The sequence below is a fragment of the Grammomys surdaster genome, unplaced genomic scaffold (assembly GCF_004785775.1).
Source record: "Grammomys surdaster isolate TR1022 unplaced genomic scaffold, NIH_TR_1.0 186, whole genome shotgun sequence".
NCBI lineage: Eukaryota > Metazoa > Chordata > Mammalia > Rodentia > Muridae > Grammomys > Grammomys surdaster.
Window position 1 is genome coordinate 6,512,601 of NW_021604631.1, and position 22,097 is coordinate 6,534,697.

Genomic DNA, 22,097 nt, shown 5'->3' on the forward strand with positions numbered 1-22,097 from the left:
GAGGGAGGGAGGGAGGGAGGGAGGGAAAGGAAGGAAGGTAGGTAAGTTGGTCTTGGGCCAGGTGGTGGCACACCCGCTCTTAATCCCAGCACTTGGAAGGCAGAGGTGGATGGATTTTTTGTGAGTTGGAGGCCAGCACTGGCCTATAGAGTGAGTTCCAGGACAGCTAATGTTGCACAGACAGACTCTATCTCAAAAGACAAAAAAATATAAAAAGGTCTTGGGCAGGAGCTAGTAGCTTCTGCTGGTGGGCTATACTTTTGATCTCAAAACTCAGGAAGCAGAGGCAGGCAGATCTCTGTGAGTTCTAGGTCACGCTGGTCTATAGAGCAAGTTCCAGGCCAGCTTGGCTACATTAAGTAATAAAAAAGAAAAGATCTCAGGAATGGAGAATCTAGCACAGTGAAAGAGGGCATGCCTGGCATTCAGTCTCTGGGTTCAGTCCCAAGCACCGCATAAAAACAAAATAAAACACAGACCTCTGCCATCAATCAGATCCAGAACCACTAAACCCACTTTTCTGCATTTTTAAAGCAAGTTCATAATCACTAATGTGATTTTTGATACACACACACACACACACACACACACACAGAGAGAGAGAGAGAGAGAGAGAGAGAGAGAGAGAGAGAGAGAGAGAGAGAGAGAGAGAGAGAGAGAGAGATCTGTGTGTGTGTATGGGGCCACAACAAGATATCTCAGCAAACAGGGGCACTGGGTGAACTAGCCTGGTGACTTTGAATTCCATCCCTGAAACCCTCATAAAGATGAAAGGGAGAAGCAGCCTCTCAAAGCTGTCCTCTAACCCCAACATGCATGCTGTGCATGCCCAAGCCAACACATACACATCACATGTACACAAAAGGAAAAGTTAACTTACAAAGGTGAGCAGGAAGATGGTTTAGCAGGTAAAGGCACCATGACCAAGAAAGCCAACTGATAACTATAACTAGTGCAAGGCAAAAAGAAAGCACCAGCTCGGGGGCTGGAGAGATGGCTCAGTGGTTAAGAGCACTGACTGCTCTTCCAGAGGTCCTGAGTTCGATTCCCAGCAACCACATGGTGGCTCACAACCATCTGTAATGGAATCCAATGCCCTCTTCTGGTGTGTCTGAAGACAGCTATAGTGTACTCATCATATATATAAAATAAATAAATAAAATATTAAAAAAAAAAAAAGAAAGAAAGCACCAGCTCCACAAAAGTTTCTCTGTTTCTCTGGCCTCTATTTGTGTATTGTGGTACTTGTGTGTGTGTGCGTACGTGCGTGTGTGTGTGTGTACTCTGCAGAAAAGAACAGAATGCACTATGAATGCTGATACGAGACGGCTTCACCCTGCCACACATCTGGAGACGTGTCTCCTTATGCTATGCTGCTTTAGGATTTATTTTTTTCCCTTAATTGTTACATTGTTACTCCTAAACTTCTTTTTTTATCTTTAAACATTGTCTTACTCTGTTGCCCAGGCTGGTCTGGAACTTGAAGCAACTCTGCCTCAGAGGCTCTCCCCTGAGTGCTGGGGTTATGTGGGTGACCCACTGTTTCATTTCTATAGAGATATTTACAGTTTGTTCCAACCCAAATATAGCAAGCCTTTAAAAGTATCTTGTGCTGGAGATGGTGAGGCAGTGCTGTAATGCCCTTATTTGGGAGACTAGGGCAGGTACCTATCTTAATACATACATACATACATACATACATACATACATACATACATACAGACAGACAGACAGATAGACAGACACATACATCATACATAAATAAATACATAAATGAGTGAATAAATAAATAAATATGTTTTAGATGAAAATGTTCTGTACTAGTAACACTTGAATCAAAGTCCACAGACAATGAAAAAGAGGCTGGTAGGAGAGAAACCATATAACAGTACCTACCAAGCCTGCACAGTCTACACCACTGTCCAGCCCATCCTCCTACCAGGGAATCAAGAGAGAGAGCTAACTAATCCACATCCTTACAGACACTTGGCTGTCTCCATGCCTCTCAAGAAGTCACCACCCTTATCACAGGCTACCTGCTTCAAACCTCAAGTGGTCCTGCCTACCTTGTCCCCAGGGCTGCTCTAACCCATTTTCCTCTGAAGCTCTTGCTGTCCACTAACTATCAGAAGCAGCCGTCCACACTGGACAGCTCCTACCCTACAGGCCTTTCCCCTTGGCTTTCCGAGCTTGCGCAACCGACCAGAAGAGGAAAGAATCCCCATGTAAGACCCTTCTGCAGTCCTGTCTTCTTCACTTGCCCTGTGCCTGTGTCCCCAAGAAGCCTCACTCCATGGGTGAAACTCAGGCCTGGCATCCACTCCCACAAGCTTTCTAAACACCCTTGCCTTCCAGAGTGCTCGAATTAGATACTTCAAGTTCCAACACTCATTTCACCCAGCCAGGCTCCTTCCTCCCTTACCCACGCTTCCTTACCAGATTACATGCCATCTCCCCAATGAGTCTTCCATTCTCCCAGGCCTGGCCTGCTTCCTTCTCTATATCCTCACAGCTGAGGTCTGTCAGAAAAATCACACAATCGGGCTGACTTTCAGATTCAAACCGCAAACCTCAAAGGGCAAGCACCACTGCCCAGCAAGCCTCCCACACTTCCCTAACAGCTCCGCCTTCTCAGCCTGTGAGGCAGAGTTTTCTCTCTTCCCTTTCTAAACTCCAGTATCTTTTCCTGCTCTGTCACCCAGGCCTGTAGCTTTATACCAATGCCTCCCAGGTTTATACCACTAAGCAATTGACTGCATGATTAGCCCTCCACAGATCCAAACTGGGATCTATTTCCTCTAAATTTAATCTTCCCCTGGGATTCCCCACCTCAGAAATAGCACCTTCATCCTTCCTGTGGACAAATAAATAGAATTCATTCTTTATTTTCCCCATTCTCTGAGCTTCCACACCCAGCCCATTACTAAATACATCTTTTTCTTTTTTTTAATTTTATGTATGTGTGTATACTCTCGCTCTCTTCAGACACACCAGAAGAGGACATCAGATCCCATTACAGATAGTTGTGAGCCACCATGTGGTTGCTGGGAATTGAACTCAGGACCTCTGGAAGAACAGTCAGTGCCCTTAACCACTGAGCCATCTCTCTAGCTCATCTCTCTACCTTTTTACTTAATCTTCCTGCCACCACCCTAAGATGACCTGCCCTGACCTACCATCTAGCATACACATGCAAGGTCGTGGGTTCAAATTCCAATACCAATAAATAAATAAATAAATAATTTCTATTCCCCATTTCTGTTTCTTTAACGATTTGCATGTTTATTGTTCATCTAGAAACTCAATTTAAAAAACAACAACAACAACAAAAAGAAAAACCACAGTATCTTTCTCTGTCCTAAGTCCACAGCTGTGTCCACAGGGCCACCCAGAGCACTTAGATTACAAAAAACAAAAAACAAACAAACAAAAAGTTTGTTGTGGGCAGTGGTGGTGCACACCTTTAATCCCAGCACTTGGGAGGCAGAGGCAGGTGGATTTCTGAGTTCGAGGCCAGCCTGGTCTACAGAGTAAGTGAGTTCCAGAACAGCCAGGACTATACAGAGAAACCCTGTCTTGAAAAACAACAACAACAACAAAAAAAAACCAAAAAAGTTTGTCAATGATTTCTTTAGTTGAATGCCTATAAGATACAAGGATGCTTATAGGTACTTTGCAAATATAATCATAGTCAGCTCTCTGGGGATTTTCAGATGTGTAAGTGGAAAAGTTAAAAGAGAAAACACCTCAGGCTGCGGAAAACATGATAATAAGGATTACCACAGTTTAATCTCCCTGGTATGTAGCTTGGGATGGGAAAAGCCCAACTTATAAACAAATGTGGCTTCCTAACATCCTCAAATATACAGAGCTGGCAATCATCTGGCTCCCAAGGATCTGATTTTTACATGTGCGAAGTAAAAAGATTACGTGTACTTAGAGTGCTGGTCTGTAGGCAAGCACTAGCCGGATCGGTGGGTCTGGCTGTTTCACAGGTCTGCATATGCTGTCATTTGTATGCCAATGCTCGCACTCACACAGTAGTAGCTTTCTGATCTCTCATCATCTAACTCAAAGCTATTTATTGGTACCATATACATCCTTTCTCTTTTCAAAACTCAAGCCTTCCCAGGTGTATACTCCCATAATCCCAGCAGGGAGATTCCAGGTATGAGGCCAGCCTGGGTTACAGAGCTGCAAAGCACACATTCATTTGAGAGCCTGCCTTAAAAGCATGGTCTAGTTCAGTGGAGTGCTTGATCAGCAACCATGATACCTGACATGGTGGGGCACACTATCCGCCATCCAAAGACGGGAAGATTAGAAAGTCAAGGACAAGATAGCACTCCAGAGACAGGAAGATTAGAAGGTCAAGGACATCTTCAGTTACACAGGGAAATGGTGGTTACCTGGACTATTTGACACTTGTACACATACACACACACAGACACACACACACACTTTTTTCTTAAAGCTGCCTCATTACCACAGATGTTAAGGACTTAGCTATCTAGATGGTTCAGGGTTCCTGAAACCACATCCATTTATTCTTGGGTTCCTAAGGCCAACTTCTCCCTATTTTCTATTTTTGGGCATGATTCAAAGACAACTACTTTCTCCTCCGTCCTCCAGACAAAGAACTAATCGTGCCAATGATCACTGCAACGGGATGTCATCCTCACTGACGACCAGGCACTCATCCAGAACCTTACACAATGAACACTGAACTTGCTCCTGAAACACAGTGAGCTCCGACACTAAGGTTCAAGTCATTTACTTCACTTCTTTGAGGCTCGCTTTCCTCACTTAAGGATTAAATGAAACGATTTACTGGGTTCTTAGGGTAGAGTCTGTTGTACAGGAAACATCTGGCAAATGACAAAGAAATAATTCAACTACCAAGGCAGTCAAGGCGTTCTCTTCATCAGCGACTGTTTTGTAAACAGAAATGTGTGTGAAGATACCAAGCAATGGTTAAAGAGGCTCACCCTGGTAACTATGCATCCTCTAAACATTTCAGTAAATTATCACGGCATCGCTTAACATATTGCAGAAAATGTTAAAACTAAGTAGACACATCCCCATTGTCTTATCAAAATTAAGAACAGGCCACACTCTGCAAATAAGAACAATCAAAGTCTGGCATTCGAATAAGAAGCAGAACCGAATTCCTTAACTGAAGTCGTGGTAGTTACTAGAAAACAAAACCCTAGTTTCTCCACGAAGTCCGTTCTCCCTCTCTGACCTCCGTGCATCCTATCCAAAAGCCTCCCACACTACCTGAAACGTGGCCCTCCTCTTGCTAAACCATGAACCCTTTCCTTGGACTTCATTTTCTTCAGTTCAAATGTCCCAGGATCTAAGACCGGTGGGCCGAGGGGAACAAGTGCCCCGCACCCTGGAGGGCTGCGTGGGCTGGGCTGGGCTGAGGACACATTCCCTCTCTGATGTCCTCCTCCCTCTAAGGTGCACACAACCTCAGGACCGCACAGCAGCAGCACCAGGAGCTCCTGCGGGGGTCCCGATCGAGGTCTTGTGGGGGCCAGCTGCCAGCAGCGCCCGAGCCGCCACACCCACCAGCTGCCCGCGCCCCCCACGCCTGAAGCCCACCGCGCGCCCAACCCGGCCAGGACCCCAAGCACCCGAGCGCACCCAGGCTCGCACCTGAGACCCGCCGAAGCACCCGCTCCGCTACGCTCCGCTCCCGCCGCCCCCGCCGCCACCTCACCCAGCGGGATGTGGCCAGAGCTTCCGGACGCTCACGTGACCTCGCATACATGTGCATGCTGGGAGCTGTAGTGCCGCTTTACCCGCGAGCTGCAAAGTCCACGGGTAGGGTTTAACTGAGCTCCTGCAGGAGAGGACTAGGTCCAGAAATGTTACCTGAGAAGAGCAATGAATGAGAGATATAATTTGAGAAGAACAGCTAGGCTGATCATTTTTCTCACGAGGAGGCTTAATTCTGTTTTAGATTATTGTTTAATTAAATGTAGTTATCCATATAGGTAAGAACATTCATACACCTGTCTGTAGTCACAGCTCTGCACCCCATTGCCATTGCACCAAAATAAATCGTGCATATTAAGATCCCCAGCAGCGTAGCCAGAGAGATGATTAAATACATACATACATACATACATACATACATATGTGCATTTTTAAAAACGGGACCGGAGAGATAGATGGCTCAGCAGTTAAGAGCAGTGGCTGCTCTTCTAGGAGACTTAGGTTTGGTTCCATGGTGGTTCACACTCTAAGTTCCAGAGGACCTGATGCCCTCTTCTGGCCTCCGTGAACACATACATAGCATACTCACACAGACATACAAAAGCCCATAAATAAAAATAGAAAGGGGGACCAGTAAAAAAATAGAAAGGGGAAAGGGAAGAAGAGGAGGAAGATAAAGAAGAGGAGGAGAAGAAAGATGCCCCTGCTACCACCCAATCTCCTCTTTCAGGATATCCAAGACCAGGTAATAAGAGCACTTCCTTACACTTCCAACACTCAGAGCAAGATTCCAAAAGTCATGATAAACACAAAACATGCATGTAAGCAGGTTCCAGAAACACCTCGATGTGGTCAAGCATGATAAATGTTGCTTTGGGGGGATTCCTGGACCTGGGTTCATTTCACAGTTAATCTTAAGGCATTAGTGGCATCCACCAAACTTCTCTTGATTTGCATATCAACTTTTATCCAAACTTTACTAAAACCCTGAAGGGTTCTGGTTAGGAAAACTGAAGCCACAGCAAGAGACTCAAGATCCCCCAGTGGAGGAGATGCTGCAGTAATAAGCTAAAGCAGAAAGCCTTAGGGTCACCTAAAAGTAGCTCAGCAGCCCCAAACCCCAACACAGAGACATCAGTTTGTTTGTTTTACAGCTTAGGATGCATGCCATAATGAGGGGCTGGAGAGCTGGTTGCTCTTCCAGAGAACCTGAGTTAAATCTGCAGCCCCTACATGGTACCCCACAACTGTCTGTAACTCCAAAGGATTCAATGCCTTTGTCTGACCTCCTCCAGCACCAGGCATGCACACGGTGCACAGACACGTGTGCAAGCAAAACACCTTACACTGTAAGAGAAGAAAAAGGAGGGAGAGTCAGATAAGGTCAGGTAAGGGAGGGACACACCCACCTAGGTTGCCAAGGGAAGCGCCTCAGGTAAAAGATGTGGGCAAAAAGTAAAACCTAGTAAGAAGACTTCCAGATTGTACCCATTTCAGTTTTCCACATGTGGATTTAAAAGGAAGTAGAAGAGGAGATGGAGGTGTGGGGAGAGGTTGCAGCAGTTAAAAGCAATTGCTGTTCTTCTGAAGATTCTGAGTTCAGTCCCCAGCGCCCATATCAGGCAGCTCACAACCTGCCATAGCTCTAGTTCCAAGGGATCCTATGGCATGCTCTGGTCTCCTTGGGCACCCAACATATGGCATGCACACCCACAGAGACACGCCCATTCGCATAATTAAGAATTAATTAATTAATTGAAAAAATAAAAGTTAAGAAGAAAGGCATCCGGTGGGCTATTTAACATTTGCTTTCCACCTCTAGATGCTCTCTAGGTGTGTCATGTGTGTGCTGTGGGCTGGGTCTGAGACAACGGACTTAAACAGTAATCATCATCAAAACAAAGAAAGGAAACATCTACAACTCCCCTCTCTGACACTGACATTGCAGGTCCTCATTTCCTGCCCCAGCCCACACATCTGTGATAGATCTTGACATACAACCAGTTTCCAAGTTACACACATGACAGTGGCTCTGAAAGCCACAGCCAGCAGCAGCATTCGACAGTGTATTTCTCTCTGGATAGAGTGAGAAGTTAACCCAGTTTGGGGTTACCTTGCTTAAAAGGGATATTCCTGGAAAAAAAAATCGTTGTGTGGGTGGGATTTGGGGTAAGATGAGTCACAGCTTAAAGGTTATTGGAAGGCATCACAGACACGATGTTCTTGAACGAGGGACAATCGTCTCCTATTTCCTGTATTATATGAATGCTGAGAACTGAACTCAAGTCCTCTGGTAGAGTAGTAAGCTTTCTTAGCCGCTGAACCATCTCTCCGACTTGAAAATCTAGTTCTTATGATAGGCCCTGAAGGTAGTTAATTAATAGAGTCTAGAATTGATAGAGTCTTTGGGTAGGAATAGAAAATTTACCTCAGATCTTTGCTCTTACTGCCAGCATCAAGGACTAATCGGCTCTAGGTTTCCTCACACTTAAAAATTAGCCTCTACTGTGTGGTAAAACTTTTAAGTAACACTCCCTCCCTACATCCCCACATGCAGTAAAGCACCTTTATTTTATCTATTATTTTATTTTGGTGCTGGAAACAGAACCCAGGGCCTTGTACTTCCTAGGCAAGTATTCTAAATCCCCAACTGCTCTAAGTTCTTTTAATTCAGGGCCTTTTTGTTTATTTGGTTTGGAATTTTTTATTTCGTTTTTGTTTTTTTTTTTTTATTTTACTTTTATCTCTTTGGCATGTGCACATGTCTTTGTGCATGTATGTGTGGTCAGAAAACAACTTGCCAATAGTTGGGTCCTGTCAAGCTTGACAGTTTTTACCCATGGAGACATCTTGTGGACCCTTGCTTTACTTTTTTAAGTTGCTTGGGCACCTCCTTTCTTCCAGAGACTTCTCAAAACAAGTCACTCAAGACCCAGATCAGTATCCTCCTTTAAGTCGCTGTCATCTCAGTTAACAGCCTCTCAAGTCCAGCCAAACAAGCGTATCAGGCAGGATGTACGCTGAAGGATGCAGAGCAAAAGAAGGAACGGGGTGGCTTAGCGGGTGTCAGTTGAGTGAAAGGCAATTCTTCTCTGTGCTTTCTCCTCATCTGATGAATTCTGGCAGGAAAGCTAGTTGTCTGCGCTGGGCCCTGTACTAGCCAGCACCTCACCTCGGGGTTTCAGGCTCCTTGCAGGTGGGAGGGATTGCCCTTGTTTCCCTTTCGCTTTCTCTGGCCACCAAACCTGCTGCCAAGAGCCGGAACTTAAGTCCCCACCGCGCTGCAAGGCAAGAGGAAGAAGAGGACAACTGAGGGCTACAGAGGAAACCGAAGAAAAAGCAAAAACTACCTGCTCACCAGCGAGGTAAGAGAGTGCCCAGGTAAGCAACAGGTGGACCCAGGAGGTGAAGGGTGCGAGGTTGTGGAATGGTTTTGTCTGGGAGGACCCGGCTGGTTTCTCCTTGCAGGGCTTATATGCTAGCTTAAAGGGGGCTTTTGTGGAGTCCCGGGCACTTTGAAGAGGAAAAAACAAGAGGGGAGTTGGAAACAAGGTTTCAGCTCAAGTTACAGTGATAGGATACCGGAAGTAGAATGACTTTCTTCAGTTGAAAAGACGCGGAAGAAGAAAAAAAACTGGTTTGATTGTGTCTCTTGTCTGCTGGATCAGCTTTCCGTGCGATTTCAGGGACATCCAAACAGAAGTACTAAACCATTCCTTACCTCCTTAAAGTGTTTGATTTCTACATATAGACTGGATATTTGTGTGCATTTTTATTTGTCTGCCAAAATAGACATGAGCATTTGTGTGCATTTTTATATGTCTGTCAATATAGACATGAGATTTTTTTCTATGACATCAGAGAAAACCAAAAAAAAAAAAAATCAGGGAGAAATGAAGGTGTCATAAGGAGGGAGTAATTTATTTACTCAACCTCATTTATTTACTCAACCTCATTTATTTACAGTAATTTATTTACTCAACTCCAATCATCAAAGGGGTGTTTTGGTCTCATGAGATATTTGGTGGAGAGACCTAACTAAATATGTAAAGGACGGTTTAAATGCTTAAGTACCTGCTCTTTCAGGGATATGCTTGCTGCTTCAAATATCTGCTGAGTTGTTATGTGGACTAGAAATTCAATGTGTTGCAAAGCAAGGGGGACTCTGAGATTGACAGATAGGAATCCCAGGGAGACAGGTTTCAGTTCATGGAATGTAGAGCTGCCACTTGTACTACGCACAATTGTACTGAAGAGAAATAGGGGTCCTTGAGATTGAAGTTATGTAAGTAAGCACAGTAAGACAGTAAACAAGACGCTGAAAGCCGGGATGCAGTTGTTTCAGATGATTGATGTATTGACTGATGGGTCTCAAACCTCATCAGATTCACCTGGAAAACATGCACATGTGTATCTGTTGTCTTATTTTTTTCTTTGTGTGTACACATCATGTGGCAGCCGGACGTCAACCTCATGTGTCCTCCTCAGGCTGCCATTCACCTTGAACACACATGAGATAAAAAATAATAATAATAAATGTTTTCTAATGTATTTATTTTTATCTGGTGTGTCTGGATGTTTTGCCTGAATATGTGTCTGTGTTCTGCATGCATACAGTGTCCACCATGCATACAGTGCCCACAGAGGACGGAAGGCAGCATTGAATTCCCTAAAACTGGAGTTACAGGTGATTGTGAGATGCCATGTGGGTAGTAAGAACCAAACCTGGGTTCTCTGAAAGAGCAGCCAATGCTCTTAACGACTGAGTCATTTCTCCAGCCCTATAAATTAAAGATAGATAGATAGATAGATAGATAGATAGATAGATATACACACATACATATATAGCAGGTCTGGAATAAGTAATTCTGATAAAGTTCAGCAAATACCATCATTAGAAACCTTTAATAAATTATTTTCTTTTTCATACTCAATTTTCCCATAGCTTTCTTTCAAACACACACAACCATGAGTTTCACTATGCAGCCTTAGCTATCTTGGAGCTTGCTATGTATACCAGGCTAGCCTTGAACTCATAAAGATCCACGCACCTCTACTTCCCAAGTGCTGGGATTAAAGTTGTGTGTCACCGCACATGTCCTTGACTTATTGTTCTAATTACAGTTTTAATTTGGAATATCCTCAAAACTTTAATTTCCTGGTTGAGAAAAATGGGGAGTACTACCTAGAATAAAAAGACCACATGGGTGCAGGACAGATGGCTCCGAGGGTAAGCGGACCTGAGTTCAATTCCCAACATCCACTTCAAGCTCACAACTGCCTGTCGCTCTGGTTCCAAGGCCCCCAGTCCCTCTGGCCTCTTCGGCCATTGTACTCATGTATACTCACAGACACGTGGGTTGATTACATGTTATTCCCATCAAAGAACAGCCTTTGGTGTCCACCTATTCCAGGGTTGTGGATCTATGGGGCAACTCTCTACAGCTGACCAATCGCTGGCATCCTTCACCCACGAGAATATTTGCTCTGTGAAAGCCACAACGGATGTAGATTTTCTTCTTCTAAGGCAAGAAAGTAAAGATAATCTCAGTCCTGGAGCCTGGTAGATGCTCCCAAAAAAACCTCTAAATGTTGTCTCTCCTCCCTGGTTCTGTTCTAGGAAGCCAGAGCCATGCAATTCTCCAGCTCAGCCAGAACAGCGGATGAGAATGTGGACTATTTGTTCAAAGTCATCCTTATTGGGGACTCCAATGTGGGGAAGACATGTGTGGTTCAGCATTTCAAGTCTGGAGTCTACAGTGAGTCACAGCAGAACACCATTGGGGTGGACTTCACCGTGCGCTCCCTCGAGATCGATGGCAAGAAAGTGAAGGTGAGAGCGGACCCAGGGGTAGCTCTATTGCTTTAGTCAGCCAGAGTCCCCATTTTAAGTAAGGTATAAACACAGAAGCCTTAAAGAGGATATTGCTTGGGGTTGGGGAGTTAGTTAAGTGGTAGAGCACACAGCAAGCGCAAGGCCCTGGGTTCAGTCCTCAGCTCTGGGGGGAAAAAAAAGAGGATATCGCTAAGTCTATCTAAAGGTCATAATTTCTACAGTCCAAATATAGGATAAACAGTAAAAAGAGGATTGACAAACTGGAAATATTTGCAACATGAAAAGAACATGGATAAACGTCTAAGAGGAAGACTAGCAACTATGTCATGGTACATATCCATAATCCCAGTGTAAGACTGAGAAAAAAAGGCTGAGGCCAGCCTGGGCCACATAATAAGAACCCTGTCTCAAAAATAATCAGAGCTACATGTAGCTTTAGGCAGAGGCAATTGGATCTCTGTGAGTTCAAGGCCAGTCAGAGCTGTATGAGATCCTGTCTCAAAAATAAACAGACAAGGGGGCTGGAGAGATGGCTCAGTGGTTAAGAGTACTGACTGCTTTTCCAGAGGTCCTGAGTTCAATTCCCGGCAACCACATGGTGGCTCACAATCATCTGTAATGGGATCCAATGCCCTCTTCTGGTGTGTCTGAAGAGAGCAATAGTGTGCTCATATACATAAAATAAATAAATCTTTAAAAGTAAATCAAGGCCGGGCGGTGGTGGCACACGCCTTTAATCCCAGTACTTGGGAGGCAGAGGCAGGCGGATTTCTGAGTTCGAGGCCAGCCTGGTCTACAGAGTGAGTTCCAGGACAGCCAGGGCTACACAGAGAAACCCTGTCTTGATACACAGAGAAACCCTGTCTTGAAAAACCAAAAAAAAAAAAAAAAAAAAAAAAAAAAGTAAATCAATAAAATAAACAGACCAAAAAAAACAAACAAACAAAACACAATGACCAAATATAAAAAGTGGCCACAGACCAGAAAAAAAACTCACTTCATCAATTTTGTAAGGACAAAGTCAGTCCCACCATGTCGGCTTGCTACCTAGTCCGGTGACCTGAGTTCCTTCCCTGGGTCCTACTTAGTGGGAGAAACTCTGCTCTCACCTACACCTGTTTAGAGGGCAGGAGGTCCTTATGCTCACAGATAAGCAATGGAGGACCCAGGAAAGTTAAATGCACAGGCTTACCTCGTCAAAAGAAGGAGTTGTTTACCTGTCTTCCCCTTGGAATGCTAAGAAGAGATACTTTACAACTTGTGACCCTTTGCTATCTGCGGAACCAGGCTTCACCCATATCCCCCAGTATTTATATTTGTTTATCCCAGACCCTTTCCCCCTAAATCTTGAGCATTGCTTCTAAGGCCATTAAACCCATCCTTATGAGAGATGTCACTTGTACTCTACAGTGACCTATGTGACTTTTTAATTCTATTTTATTTTCAATGCAGGTTTTCTCTGTAGACCAGGCTGGCCTCAAATTCAAAGATCTGCCTGCCTCTGTCTCCCAAGTACCAAGATTAAAGGTGTATGACACCACTGCGTGGCCACTTCTATAATGTCTTAGGCCAAACCAATCCTGATTCCCACGGGCATTGTGTTTATCTTTGTCATCCTCCCTAGTTCCTAACCTAAACCTTGAACACTGCGTGTAAGTCAACAGAGCCCACTTTTATGGAAGAAGCCTATTTGTACTTTGTAAAAAATCTCTAAGTAAACATGTCTTAAGCTTTGGTGCACACATAGGACTGAGTTAATTGTCATCAGAAAACTTTTTTTTCCCCCAAAATTGTGCTGTGCTTAAATATTGGCTGAAATAAACAACCCGGTGTCAGACCCCAGAAGTTTGGCTCAGCACTGACTACCTGGGTCGAGCTGGACCAAGCTTCATTCTCACCTCACCGGATCCTGTCTTTGCTGACTGTGAGCCTTACGGAGAAGTACAAGCACGTGTGTATCGTGTACATGCACACGCACACAGAACTCATAAATAAAGTGTAATAAATAATAAGGGTAAACACCTATTGTTACTCCCAGAGAACTATAAGATAGCGGGGCAAGCCAACACATGCCTGTAATTCTAGTACTGAAGAGGCTGAAGCAGGAGAATCACAAGTCTGAACCCAGCCTGGGCTACATAGAGACCTTGCCTCTAAATAAATAGATAAACAGACAGACAGATAAGTAACATTTAAGACATTTTTTAGGATCATTGGGGAATTTTTATATGGTATCAATATTAGATGACATCAGGAAATTGTTGGCAGTGATACTGGAATGGTTATTATGTAAGTGAATGTCTATTTGTAGCTTGGAGAAGTAGTAAGTCCAGAATTCCAAAGGCAGAGGCAGGAGGATGACAGGAAATGTGACAGACAGCAGCTAGTCTGCTTAGTGAGTCCCAAGCCATCCAGGGTTACCTAGAGAGACCCTGTCTCAAAAACTAAAAAAGAAAGCAGCTGGGCTGGTGAGATGGTTAAGAGCACTGACTGCTCTTCTAGAGGTTATGAGTTCAAATCCCAGCAACCACATGGTGGCTCACAACCATCCACAATGATATCTGATGTTCTCTTATGGGGTGTTTGAAGACAGCTACAGTGTACTTACATGTAATGAATAAATAAATAAATAAATAAATAAATAAATAAATAAAACCTTTAAAAAAAAAAAGAAGAAGGCAGCTACTGTGTATTAACGTAAGTTCAGCTGAAGGGACTGACTATCAAAGAACAGTACAAGGGAATCCCCAAAAAGGAAAATCTTAATAATTATTGAATCCCAGTGTAGGAAGACTCATTTTTTCTATTCTCTCCTGTTTGGTGCCCTGTTAACCATTTTTCACTAACAGATAAAAGGGGAGAGGAGCTGGCAAGATGTCTCAGCAGATAAAGGCACTTGCCACCAATCCTGATGACCTGGACACAAGTTGTCTTCTTGTACTTGTGGGCTTTCTACCCAGCCACTTTGTTCTCAGAGATAACTTTGAGACTATTTATTAATAAATGCCTATGCCAGTAGCCTTGGTCTGCTCCCTGACTAGGTAATTACTTATTTAACCTGTTTAATGTTTAAATCATTCTATATCTTCCACATCTTTGGATATCTGGTCCTCAGTTTTATGACAGTCTTCCTCAGAGTCTGAGGCAGATCTCCCTCAGACCTGACTCTCCCAGATTTATTCTCTAACTCTGCTGGAACTCCCGCCCCCTAGTTCCTGTCTCAGCTCATTGGCCATAGGGCTTTTTATTGACAGGTGATGCTTCCATACAGTTCACAAAAGATTCTCTCTACATCTTCCTACCTCCACACATACACCATGGCACATGGTCCCCCAACCCCTAGACATACATTTTTTTCTGATAGCATAGATTGTAACTAGGGCTTTGTACGTGTTAAGGAAACACCATATCACTGAGTTACATCTTAGCCTTTTTTTATATTTTACTTTTGAAGCAGTGTCTGGCTAAGTCAGGCTGGTACTGAAATTGCTTTATAGTACAGGCAGGCTTTGAACTTGTGATCCTCTTACCCCGGCCTTATGAGTAGCTAGGATTACAGATACCAAACCAGGTTAAGGATCAATTTTTTTGTTTTTGTTTTTCGAGACAGGGTTTCTCTGTGTAGCCCTGGCTGTCCTGGAACTCATTCTGTAGACCAGGCTAGCCTCGAACTCTCAAACTCAGAAATCCTCCTGCCTCTGCCTCCCAAATGCTGGGATTAAAGGTATGTGCCACTACCGCCCGGCAGGGATCAATTTTTACATAAATGGTATGACATATATGGTGAGCAGTGCCAGGCATAGAGACTCATGGCTATGATATCAGCCCTTGGGAGGTGAAAGCAGGAAGATCATGAGTTTCAGAACAACCTCAGCTGGATACTGAGTTCAAGGCCAGCCTGGACCATATGAGACTTTATCTTAAAAACAAAAATGTATACACAGGGATGGAGAGACAGCTCAGTAGTTAATAACACTTGCTTCTCTTGTAAAAGACCCAGGTTTGAGTCCCAACACCCACACGGCCGTTCACAACAATCTGTTCTAGTTTACCTCCAGTTTCAGGCTGTCTCACCTCCAGTTCTGGGGTATCTGATGCCTTCTTCTAGCCTCTGTGGACACCAGGCACACATATGCAGGTGCACGTGCGTGCGTGTACACATACATGCATGCAAAATGCACATAAAATGATTCTAGATTAATTTTTATTGGAAGCTGTGTGAGTTGGTGCTGATGTGATTGATGTCTCAGACAATAACCTGGAAAGTATTGTGTAAGGGTCCTACAGAGTGTGAGCATTCTGAGTGGTCCTTTGTGGGACTGTGTAAGGGTATCCTGGATCATGGTGGAGCAGGTGCCTAGAACCCCGAGACTCTGTAGATTCTGGGTGGGATTCTACATGAGAACTGGCAGGAGTTTGGTGCCCCCCAGAACCCAGGATCCTGAAAAAGCAGTCATGGTCTCCATAGAATTACATAGGCCAGGCTAGAGGCCTCAGGCCCTAGGGATTTACATACTAATGAAGGCCAGAGGGCAGAGCAAATTAAACATGCCTCCCCCAGATCCTCCCCCAATCCTCCCCCTTTCTCCCTCTGTATATAACTCAGGACTGCCCTGAGTTCTGGGGGGTACGCCTAGATCCATCTATCATCCGCCATGACAATAAACCTTTTTGGAACCAAGGACTTCCTCATGTTATTGGGGCCTGTCGTCGCCAAGGCCTCCAGGCCGCTGGAACCATAGAGTTCCCCCCACCCCCACTGAATGTGGGACCCGACACAGCGGTGGAAGCCCCTCCGGGGCCACACCGCTGAGGCAGCCTTTTAAATTTTCCCCACAGTCTTTTAAAACCAATGCAGTTCAGCCTATGCCATCCCCTTTGCCAGAGTTCTTCCCAGTGGGTAAACTTGAAATATGAATCCAAAAATCTAGGCTAAGGGATGTTTGAGGTCAAGAGTCAAAAGAAAAGATTCAGGAATAAATATATCCTCCATCAGTGGAAGAGACTCTCAGGGTGACTGCTAAACCAGAGAGCACATATTATCCCTGCAGGTCCCTACTGAATCTGAAGGGGTTGAAATAAGATCCCAGAATTCATTTGTTCTTTAAAAAAAAAAAAAAAAAACTTATATTTTTTATGTGTAGTGTGTGCCTCTGGCTGTACCAGCACGCCTGCCACTGTGTGTTTGTGAAAGGAGGGCAACCTGCCAAAGTTGGCTCCTTCCCTTCAATAGGAGGTCCCAGGGATTGAACTTGAGTCATCAGACTTGGCAGTAGCACCTTTACCCTCTGAGCCATCTTGCCAGCCCACGGGAAACTGTTTGTATGATGATTTAAACGAAGGAAAGTCCATGCTGCTAGAACTCCTGTCATAGCCTCCGTCCTTCTGCAGATGCAGGTGTGGGACACAGCAGGCCAGGAGCGCTTTCGTACCATCACCCAAAGCTACTACCGGAGTGCCCATGCAGCCATCATCGCCTATGACCTCACACGGCGGTCCACATTCGAATCTGTCCCCCACTGGATCCATGAGATAGAAAAATATGGAGCCGCCAACTTGGTCATCATGCTGATCGGTAGGACGTTTTCCACGCAGTTATCTTCCTGACCCAACCCTGCTGGTGCTCGGCTTGCGTCCCTCAGTTGTGGATTCACATGAGAGTCCTGAGAGTCTGAGAGCGAGGGCAGTCATGTAATCCCAGGTCTCTGGATGGTGAGACAGGAAAATTGAGAGTTCAAGGGTAGCATGAGGAAGAGATAGTGAAACTCTCTTTAAAAGGTGGGAGTGGGGGGATAGTTCAGTCAACAAAGTACTTGTTCTAAAAGCCAGAGGACAGGGCGGGCAGTGGTGGCACATACCTTTAATCCCAGCACTTGGGAGGCAGAGGCAGGCAGATTTCTGAGTTCGAGGCCAGCCTGGTCTACAGAGTGAGTTCCAGGACAGCCAGAACTACACAGAGAAACCCTGTCTCGAAAAAAATCAAAAATAAAAGCCAGAGGACATCAGCTCAGATCATCAGAACCAAGGCCAAAGGCAGGCGCTGTGGCACACATCTGTAACCTAGCGCTGGGAGGAGAAACAGAAGGATCTACCGAGTTCATTGGCCAGCCATTCTATCCAAAGCAGTGAGGTCCAAATTCATTGAGCCCTTGTCTCTAAAAAGAGTAGAGTTTAGAAGGCAACTTCTTGTGGTAGATTATACTGATGTCAGCTTTATAAAGGTCTTGGGCATACAGAATTTCTCTTCTTAAAATGTCAATCAAAGGGCTGGGCATGGTGGCTAGAAACAGATATCTCAGAGTTTAGGATTTGCCAGATTCACATCTGGTACATTTGGCGTCCTGTAGAGCATAGGAAGGCCTGGGCTAACACCTTATGGACTGTGACTATATAACAAGGTTCGGACTAGCCTGGGCAACATGAGAACCTGTCTCAAAGAACACAGACTGGGTGGGCAAGATGACTAAGTGATAAGGGCGCCTGCTACTAAGGCTTAAGATGAGTTCAATCCCCCAAAAGAAATAACTCTTGAAAGTTGACTTCTGACCTCTCCACATGTGCTGTGGCATGTGAATGCACTGCACTCCAACACAAGAAATAAATGCAATTTTAAAAAACTTTTTAAGGGGCTGGAGAGATGGCTCAGTGGTTAGGAGCACTGACTGCTCTTCCAGAGGTTCTGAGTTCAATTCCCAGCAACCACATGGTGGCTCACAACCCTCTGTAACAAGGTCTGATGCCCTCTTCTGGTGTGTCTGAAGACAGCGACAATGTACTCACATACATTAAATAAATAAATAAATAAATAAATAAATAATTTTTTTAAACCCTTTTAAGTACAAAGACAGAAAAGGGAAGGGGAGGAGGAAGAAGGTTCACTTTGGATAAAGACAGGCTCTGTTATTCATTACATTTACACATCTTTCACCCACAGGGAACAAATCAGACCTGTGGGAGAATCGGCATGTCCTGTTTGAGGATGCCTGCACACTGGCTGAGAAGTATGGTCTCCTGGCTGTCCTGGAAACATCCGCCAAGGAGTCCAGAAACATAGATGAAGTCTTTGTGCTCATGGCGAAGGAGTTAATTGCCCGCAATAGCCTGCACCTGTACGGGGAGAGTGCCCAGCAAGGGCTTTCCCAGGATTCCAGCCCAGTTCTTGTGGCCCATGTCCCCAGTGAGAGCACCCGCTGTACTTGCTGAACATGGGTGGGAGGCCAGCACAAAAGCCAGGGTATGCAGACGCCAGTGTCTCCCAGTAGCATTGCTGGCTGAGCCTTACCCCTAGCCTGATGGGCAGCACAGACTCTTGAGGAAAGGGGACACCACTGTCCTTAAGAACTCATATTGAAATGAAGACTTCAGGCCCTGGAGGAAGAGGGTTGGGATGGATTTTCCTCATACTGGTCTCTGTCTCCCCCAAATCCAGCTGTTTTATAGTGGAGTTTGCTTCTCTGTTGTACAAAGACAGTAGTTAAGTGTGGGGAGCAGGAAGATGCAGAGAGGATATTTGGAACATTCTAGATTTGGAAACAGCCCAGGCACGGTTGGGGAAGGCCTGTAATGAAAAGCCAGCCTGCTTCCCAGCAGTCACAGCCAGGTCTTCTTCCTGAGGAGCAAGGCCTGCTGACCTAAAAGCCAGAAACACCTTCTTGCCAAATGGTCAGGAACCAGGAGGCAGATGCAACTGGCTTCCCCTGTCAATGATTGACCACAGGATGGAAGAAATGCCTACCATGAATTCCTAAAACATCAAATTATCTTCTGTACAGAAGTCAAGTCCTGTGTTGAAATTAAATTGTCCTTACATTACTAGGAAACCAGTGTTGTGTCTCCTCCCATAAGATGTGGTCAGAGAGCAGCTGATGCCTTCTTGCAGTGGAGTAGCCCCCACTTTCAGAACTACAAAAGATGGGTAAGGTGCAGCTCAGTGCTAGAGCATGTATAATGTTCTAGGTTCAATCCCCAACACTGCAAAAATAAAGAAATGAAAACTAATAACAAATTGATTCAAGCATAAGGGAGGGCCAGACATGGCGGCATGAGACTGTCATCCCAGCGTCTGGGAAGTAAAGCCTGGAGGATGACAAGTTGAAGGCCATCCTGGCTACATTCTAAATGTGATGGAAGCATTGGCAGCTAAAGGCTAATGACTGCCCTCTGTGACTGACAGAGTTGGGTGACACCCGAGTTTACCAACTCCAGTGCAGGAGGGAAGCTGCCACTAGCTGAAGTCTCTCCCCATGCTCCCTCCCTGCCTCCTGATACCACAGCTCCCCCCTTTCCCTGCTTTCTTCCTAGCACCTCAGCTAAAATAAGGACTGACAGGAGACAGAGAGCTCTCTCCAAAAGCACTCACATCTTGGTTGGGGAAGCCAATTGTTCTTCAGGACATCTCGGTCCTTCCCTCTCTCTTCCTGACATCCTGAAGGCCTTACGTTGATTGTCCTCAGGCTTATCCTAAAGACATTAGGTAGGATCGAGAACTTGACCTTAGCCAACAGTTGGAGACATGAGGTAACCTGAATTCTGACCTTCATAATAGATCCAGAAATGAATCTACCATTGCAGAGTAAGAAGAACAATGGAGAAAGGCTGTCTCTCCCAGTTCTTGCCTGCACAAACGGGGACATTTTACACATGCTCTCTCAAGCTTTTGAGAAACTCATAGTTTTTATGTATTTTTTTTCTTTTGCATATGTGCATGAATGTGTGTGCACATATAAGCGCTATGGTATACTTGTGGCTGCCAGAGATTGAACTCTGATTACCCAGCTTGGTGGCAAGTGACATCACCCACTAAGCCATCTTGCAGGCCCACCCATGATGTCTTCCTAGAACACAGGTTCTTGGGGGCATTCCCTCCGAATTTGGGTATTCATCAGCTTTCAGTCCCTGAGAAGATCAAGTTGTGAGGAGGAGAAGTTAATTTTGACTCAGGTTCAGAGATTTCACCACGTGGGCTGGGGTGGCACAGTTCATCACAGCAGGAGGAGGCTGTGTGGCAGCGTGGCAAGTGGGAGACAAAATGGAAGGGAGGGGTTAGGGTCTTCCTTCAAGCCCCCTAAAGGATTCACTTCCTGCTTCCTCCCCGGGAGGCTTGATCCTTTAATGTGGAGCCCTGAGAACAAAAAGAGCAGGTTGGGTCATTCTCCCTGACACTTCCTGGTCCACTGTGTGATCTTTCCCTCTCAAATTCAAATGCCTGGCATTGTGACACCATGCACCTTGAGATGCTATGTTGTAAATGCATCTCTCAGCAGGGCCAGCACCATGACCTTTACCCCATGAGCTACATAAGCCACTTCCCTTTTGTAAGTTACCTAGCCTCAGGTATTTCGTTACAGCAATGTGGATGGACCACTGCCGCAGTCTGCTGAAGGTCCGGTGTGAACGGTGGATGACTAGTGCCAAACATTCTGGACAAGATCGTGACTTGGGGATATGAGGCATGAGATCGGGTGGCACGTCTCCTGTGTAGGAGATGCTTCATTTTCGGAACTGTCACTGCAGAGATGGACGATGCTTCTTACTTGAGATCTGCTGGTCTCCCAATGTATAAACAAAGTAATGTTAAGCAACTTGCTCATTAAATGACAGGAGGCTTTGGCTGCAGTACTATGCATATCGGTAACTGAAACCCTCTTACTATAAATAGAAAGGTCTGAAAGCATCAGATTCACAAAACCAACTAGGGGAGGTGGATGGGAGATGGACGGCTTGGTGGTAGAACACTGGCCTAGCATGCAATAGGCTCTGAGTTTAAGTGCCAACATTCCAAATGAACACAAAGTTAAATAGGTTAAAAAGTTAAATTTTTTGAGAAAGTCTCATAGAGCCCAGGCTGGCCTTGAAGTCCCCGTGTAGCCAAAAAGGACCTTGCAGTCCTGACCCTCTGGCTTCTGTCTCCCAAGTACTGAAACTACAGTTGTACACTATTACTAACTCAAAAACTCTCCTTTCTGGCCTCGAGCGATGACTCGGAGATTAAGAATGTGTGTTGTTCCTCCAGAGAACCTGAGCTCGTTCTCAAGTTAGGTGGCTCACAACCAGTCCAGCTCCAGATCTGACATCTCCTGGTCTCCATAGATACCCACCCACACGTGTGGGTACTCGCTGCAAACACACACACATAAAACTAAAGATACATCTAAAAACATTAAACAATCTAGCCATAGCACCATAGCACGCCTTTAATCACAGTACTCGGGAGGCAGAGACAGGTGGATCTCTGTGAGCTCGAGTCCAGCCTTGTCAGCATAGTGAGTTCCAGGACAGCCAGAGCTACATAGTGACACCCTGTCTTGAAAAAAAAAAAACAAACCAAACCAAACCAAACCAAACCAAAAACTGAAAACAAAAAACCAAACAAAAATTTAAAATCTGGGAAGGGATGGCATGTACCTTTAATCCCAGCATTTGGGAGACAGAGGCAGGCAGATCTCTCTGAGTTCTAGCCCAGCCTGGTCACAAAAAGGAAGGAAGGAAGGAAGGAAGGAAGGAAGGAAGGAAGGAAGGAAGGAAGGAAGGAAGG

At 45.1% G+C, this 22,097-nt stretch overlaps 2 protein-coding genes across 8 annotated transcripts in view; one reads left to right on the forward strand and one right to left on the reverse strand.

The window, feature by feature from the left end:
- Slc37a3 (solute carrier family 37 member 3) overlaps positions 1-5,755 on the reverse strand; it is a 45,513-nt gene extending 39,758 nt beyond the window's left edge. For both annotated transcript variants that reach the window (XR_003711525.1, XM_028768360.1), the window contains exon 1: positions 5,665-5,755. The gene's annotated coding sequence lies outside the window, so the exon portion shown is untranslated. The remainder of the gene's footprint in view (positions 1-5,664) is intronic.
- Positions 5,756-8,952: 3,197 nt separating this feature from the next.
- Rab19 (RAB19, member RAS oncogene family) lies at positions 8,953-21,178 on the forward strand. Of its 6 annotated transcripts, none has more exons than XR_003711532.1 (6): positions 8,966-9,108; positions 11,142-11,254; positions 11,348-11,560; positions 16,955-17,138; positions 18,498-19,478; positions 20,911-21,178. XR_003711532.1 is itself a non-coding variant. In XM_028768401.1 (6 exons), the coding sequence occupies exons 4-6, from the start codon at positions 11,360-11,362 to the stop codon at positions 18,764-18,766; spliced, it is 654 nt and encodes a 217-aa protein (XP_028624234.1). In that variant the 5' UTR covers positions 8,966-9,108; positions 10,345-10,414; positions 11,142-11,254; positions 11,348-11,359; the 3' UTR covers positions 18,767-19,383. The 6 variants fall into 6 exon arrangements, 5 of the variants coding, with proteins under 5 accessions (XP_028624237.1, XP_028624234.1, XP_028624236.1 ...); XM_028768401.1 differs by lacking the exon at positions 20,911-21,178 and adding an exon at positions 10,345-10,414 and having other exon boundaries at positions 18,498-19,383; XM_028768403.1 differs by lacking the exon at positions 20,911-21,178 and adding an exon at positions 10,345-10,414 and having other exon boundaries at positions 8,966-9,092; positions 18,498-19,383.
- Positions 21,179-22,097: the final 919 nt, after the last annotated feature.

Excerpts from the sequence above, each read along its gene's own strand:
- Rab19 (XM_028768404.1), top strand. The coding sequence starts at position 11,360 with ATGCAATTCTCCAGCTCAGCCAGAACAGCGGATGAGAATGTGGACTAT. Across the intron at positions 11,561-16,954 it reads TCGATGGCAAGAAAGTGAAG|ATGCAGGTGTGGGACACAGC; the intron begins GTGAGAGCGGAC and ends GTCCTTCTGCAG. Across the intron at positions 17,139-18,497 it reads CTTGGTCATCATGCTGATCG|GGAACAAATCAGACCTGTGG; the intron begins GTAGGACGTTTT and ends TTTCACCCACAG.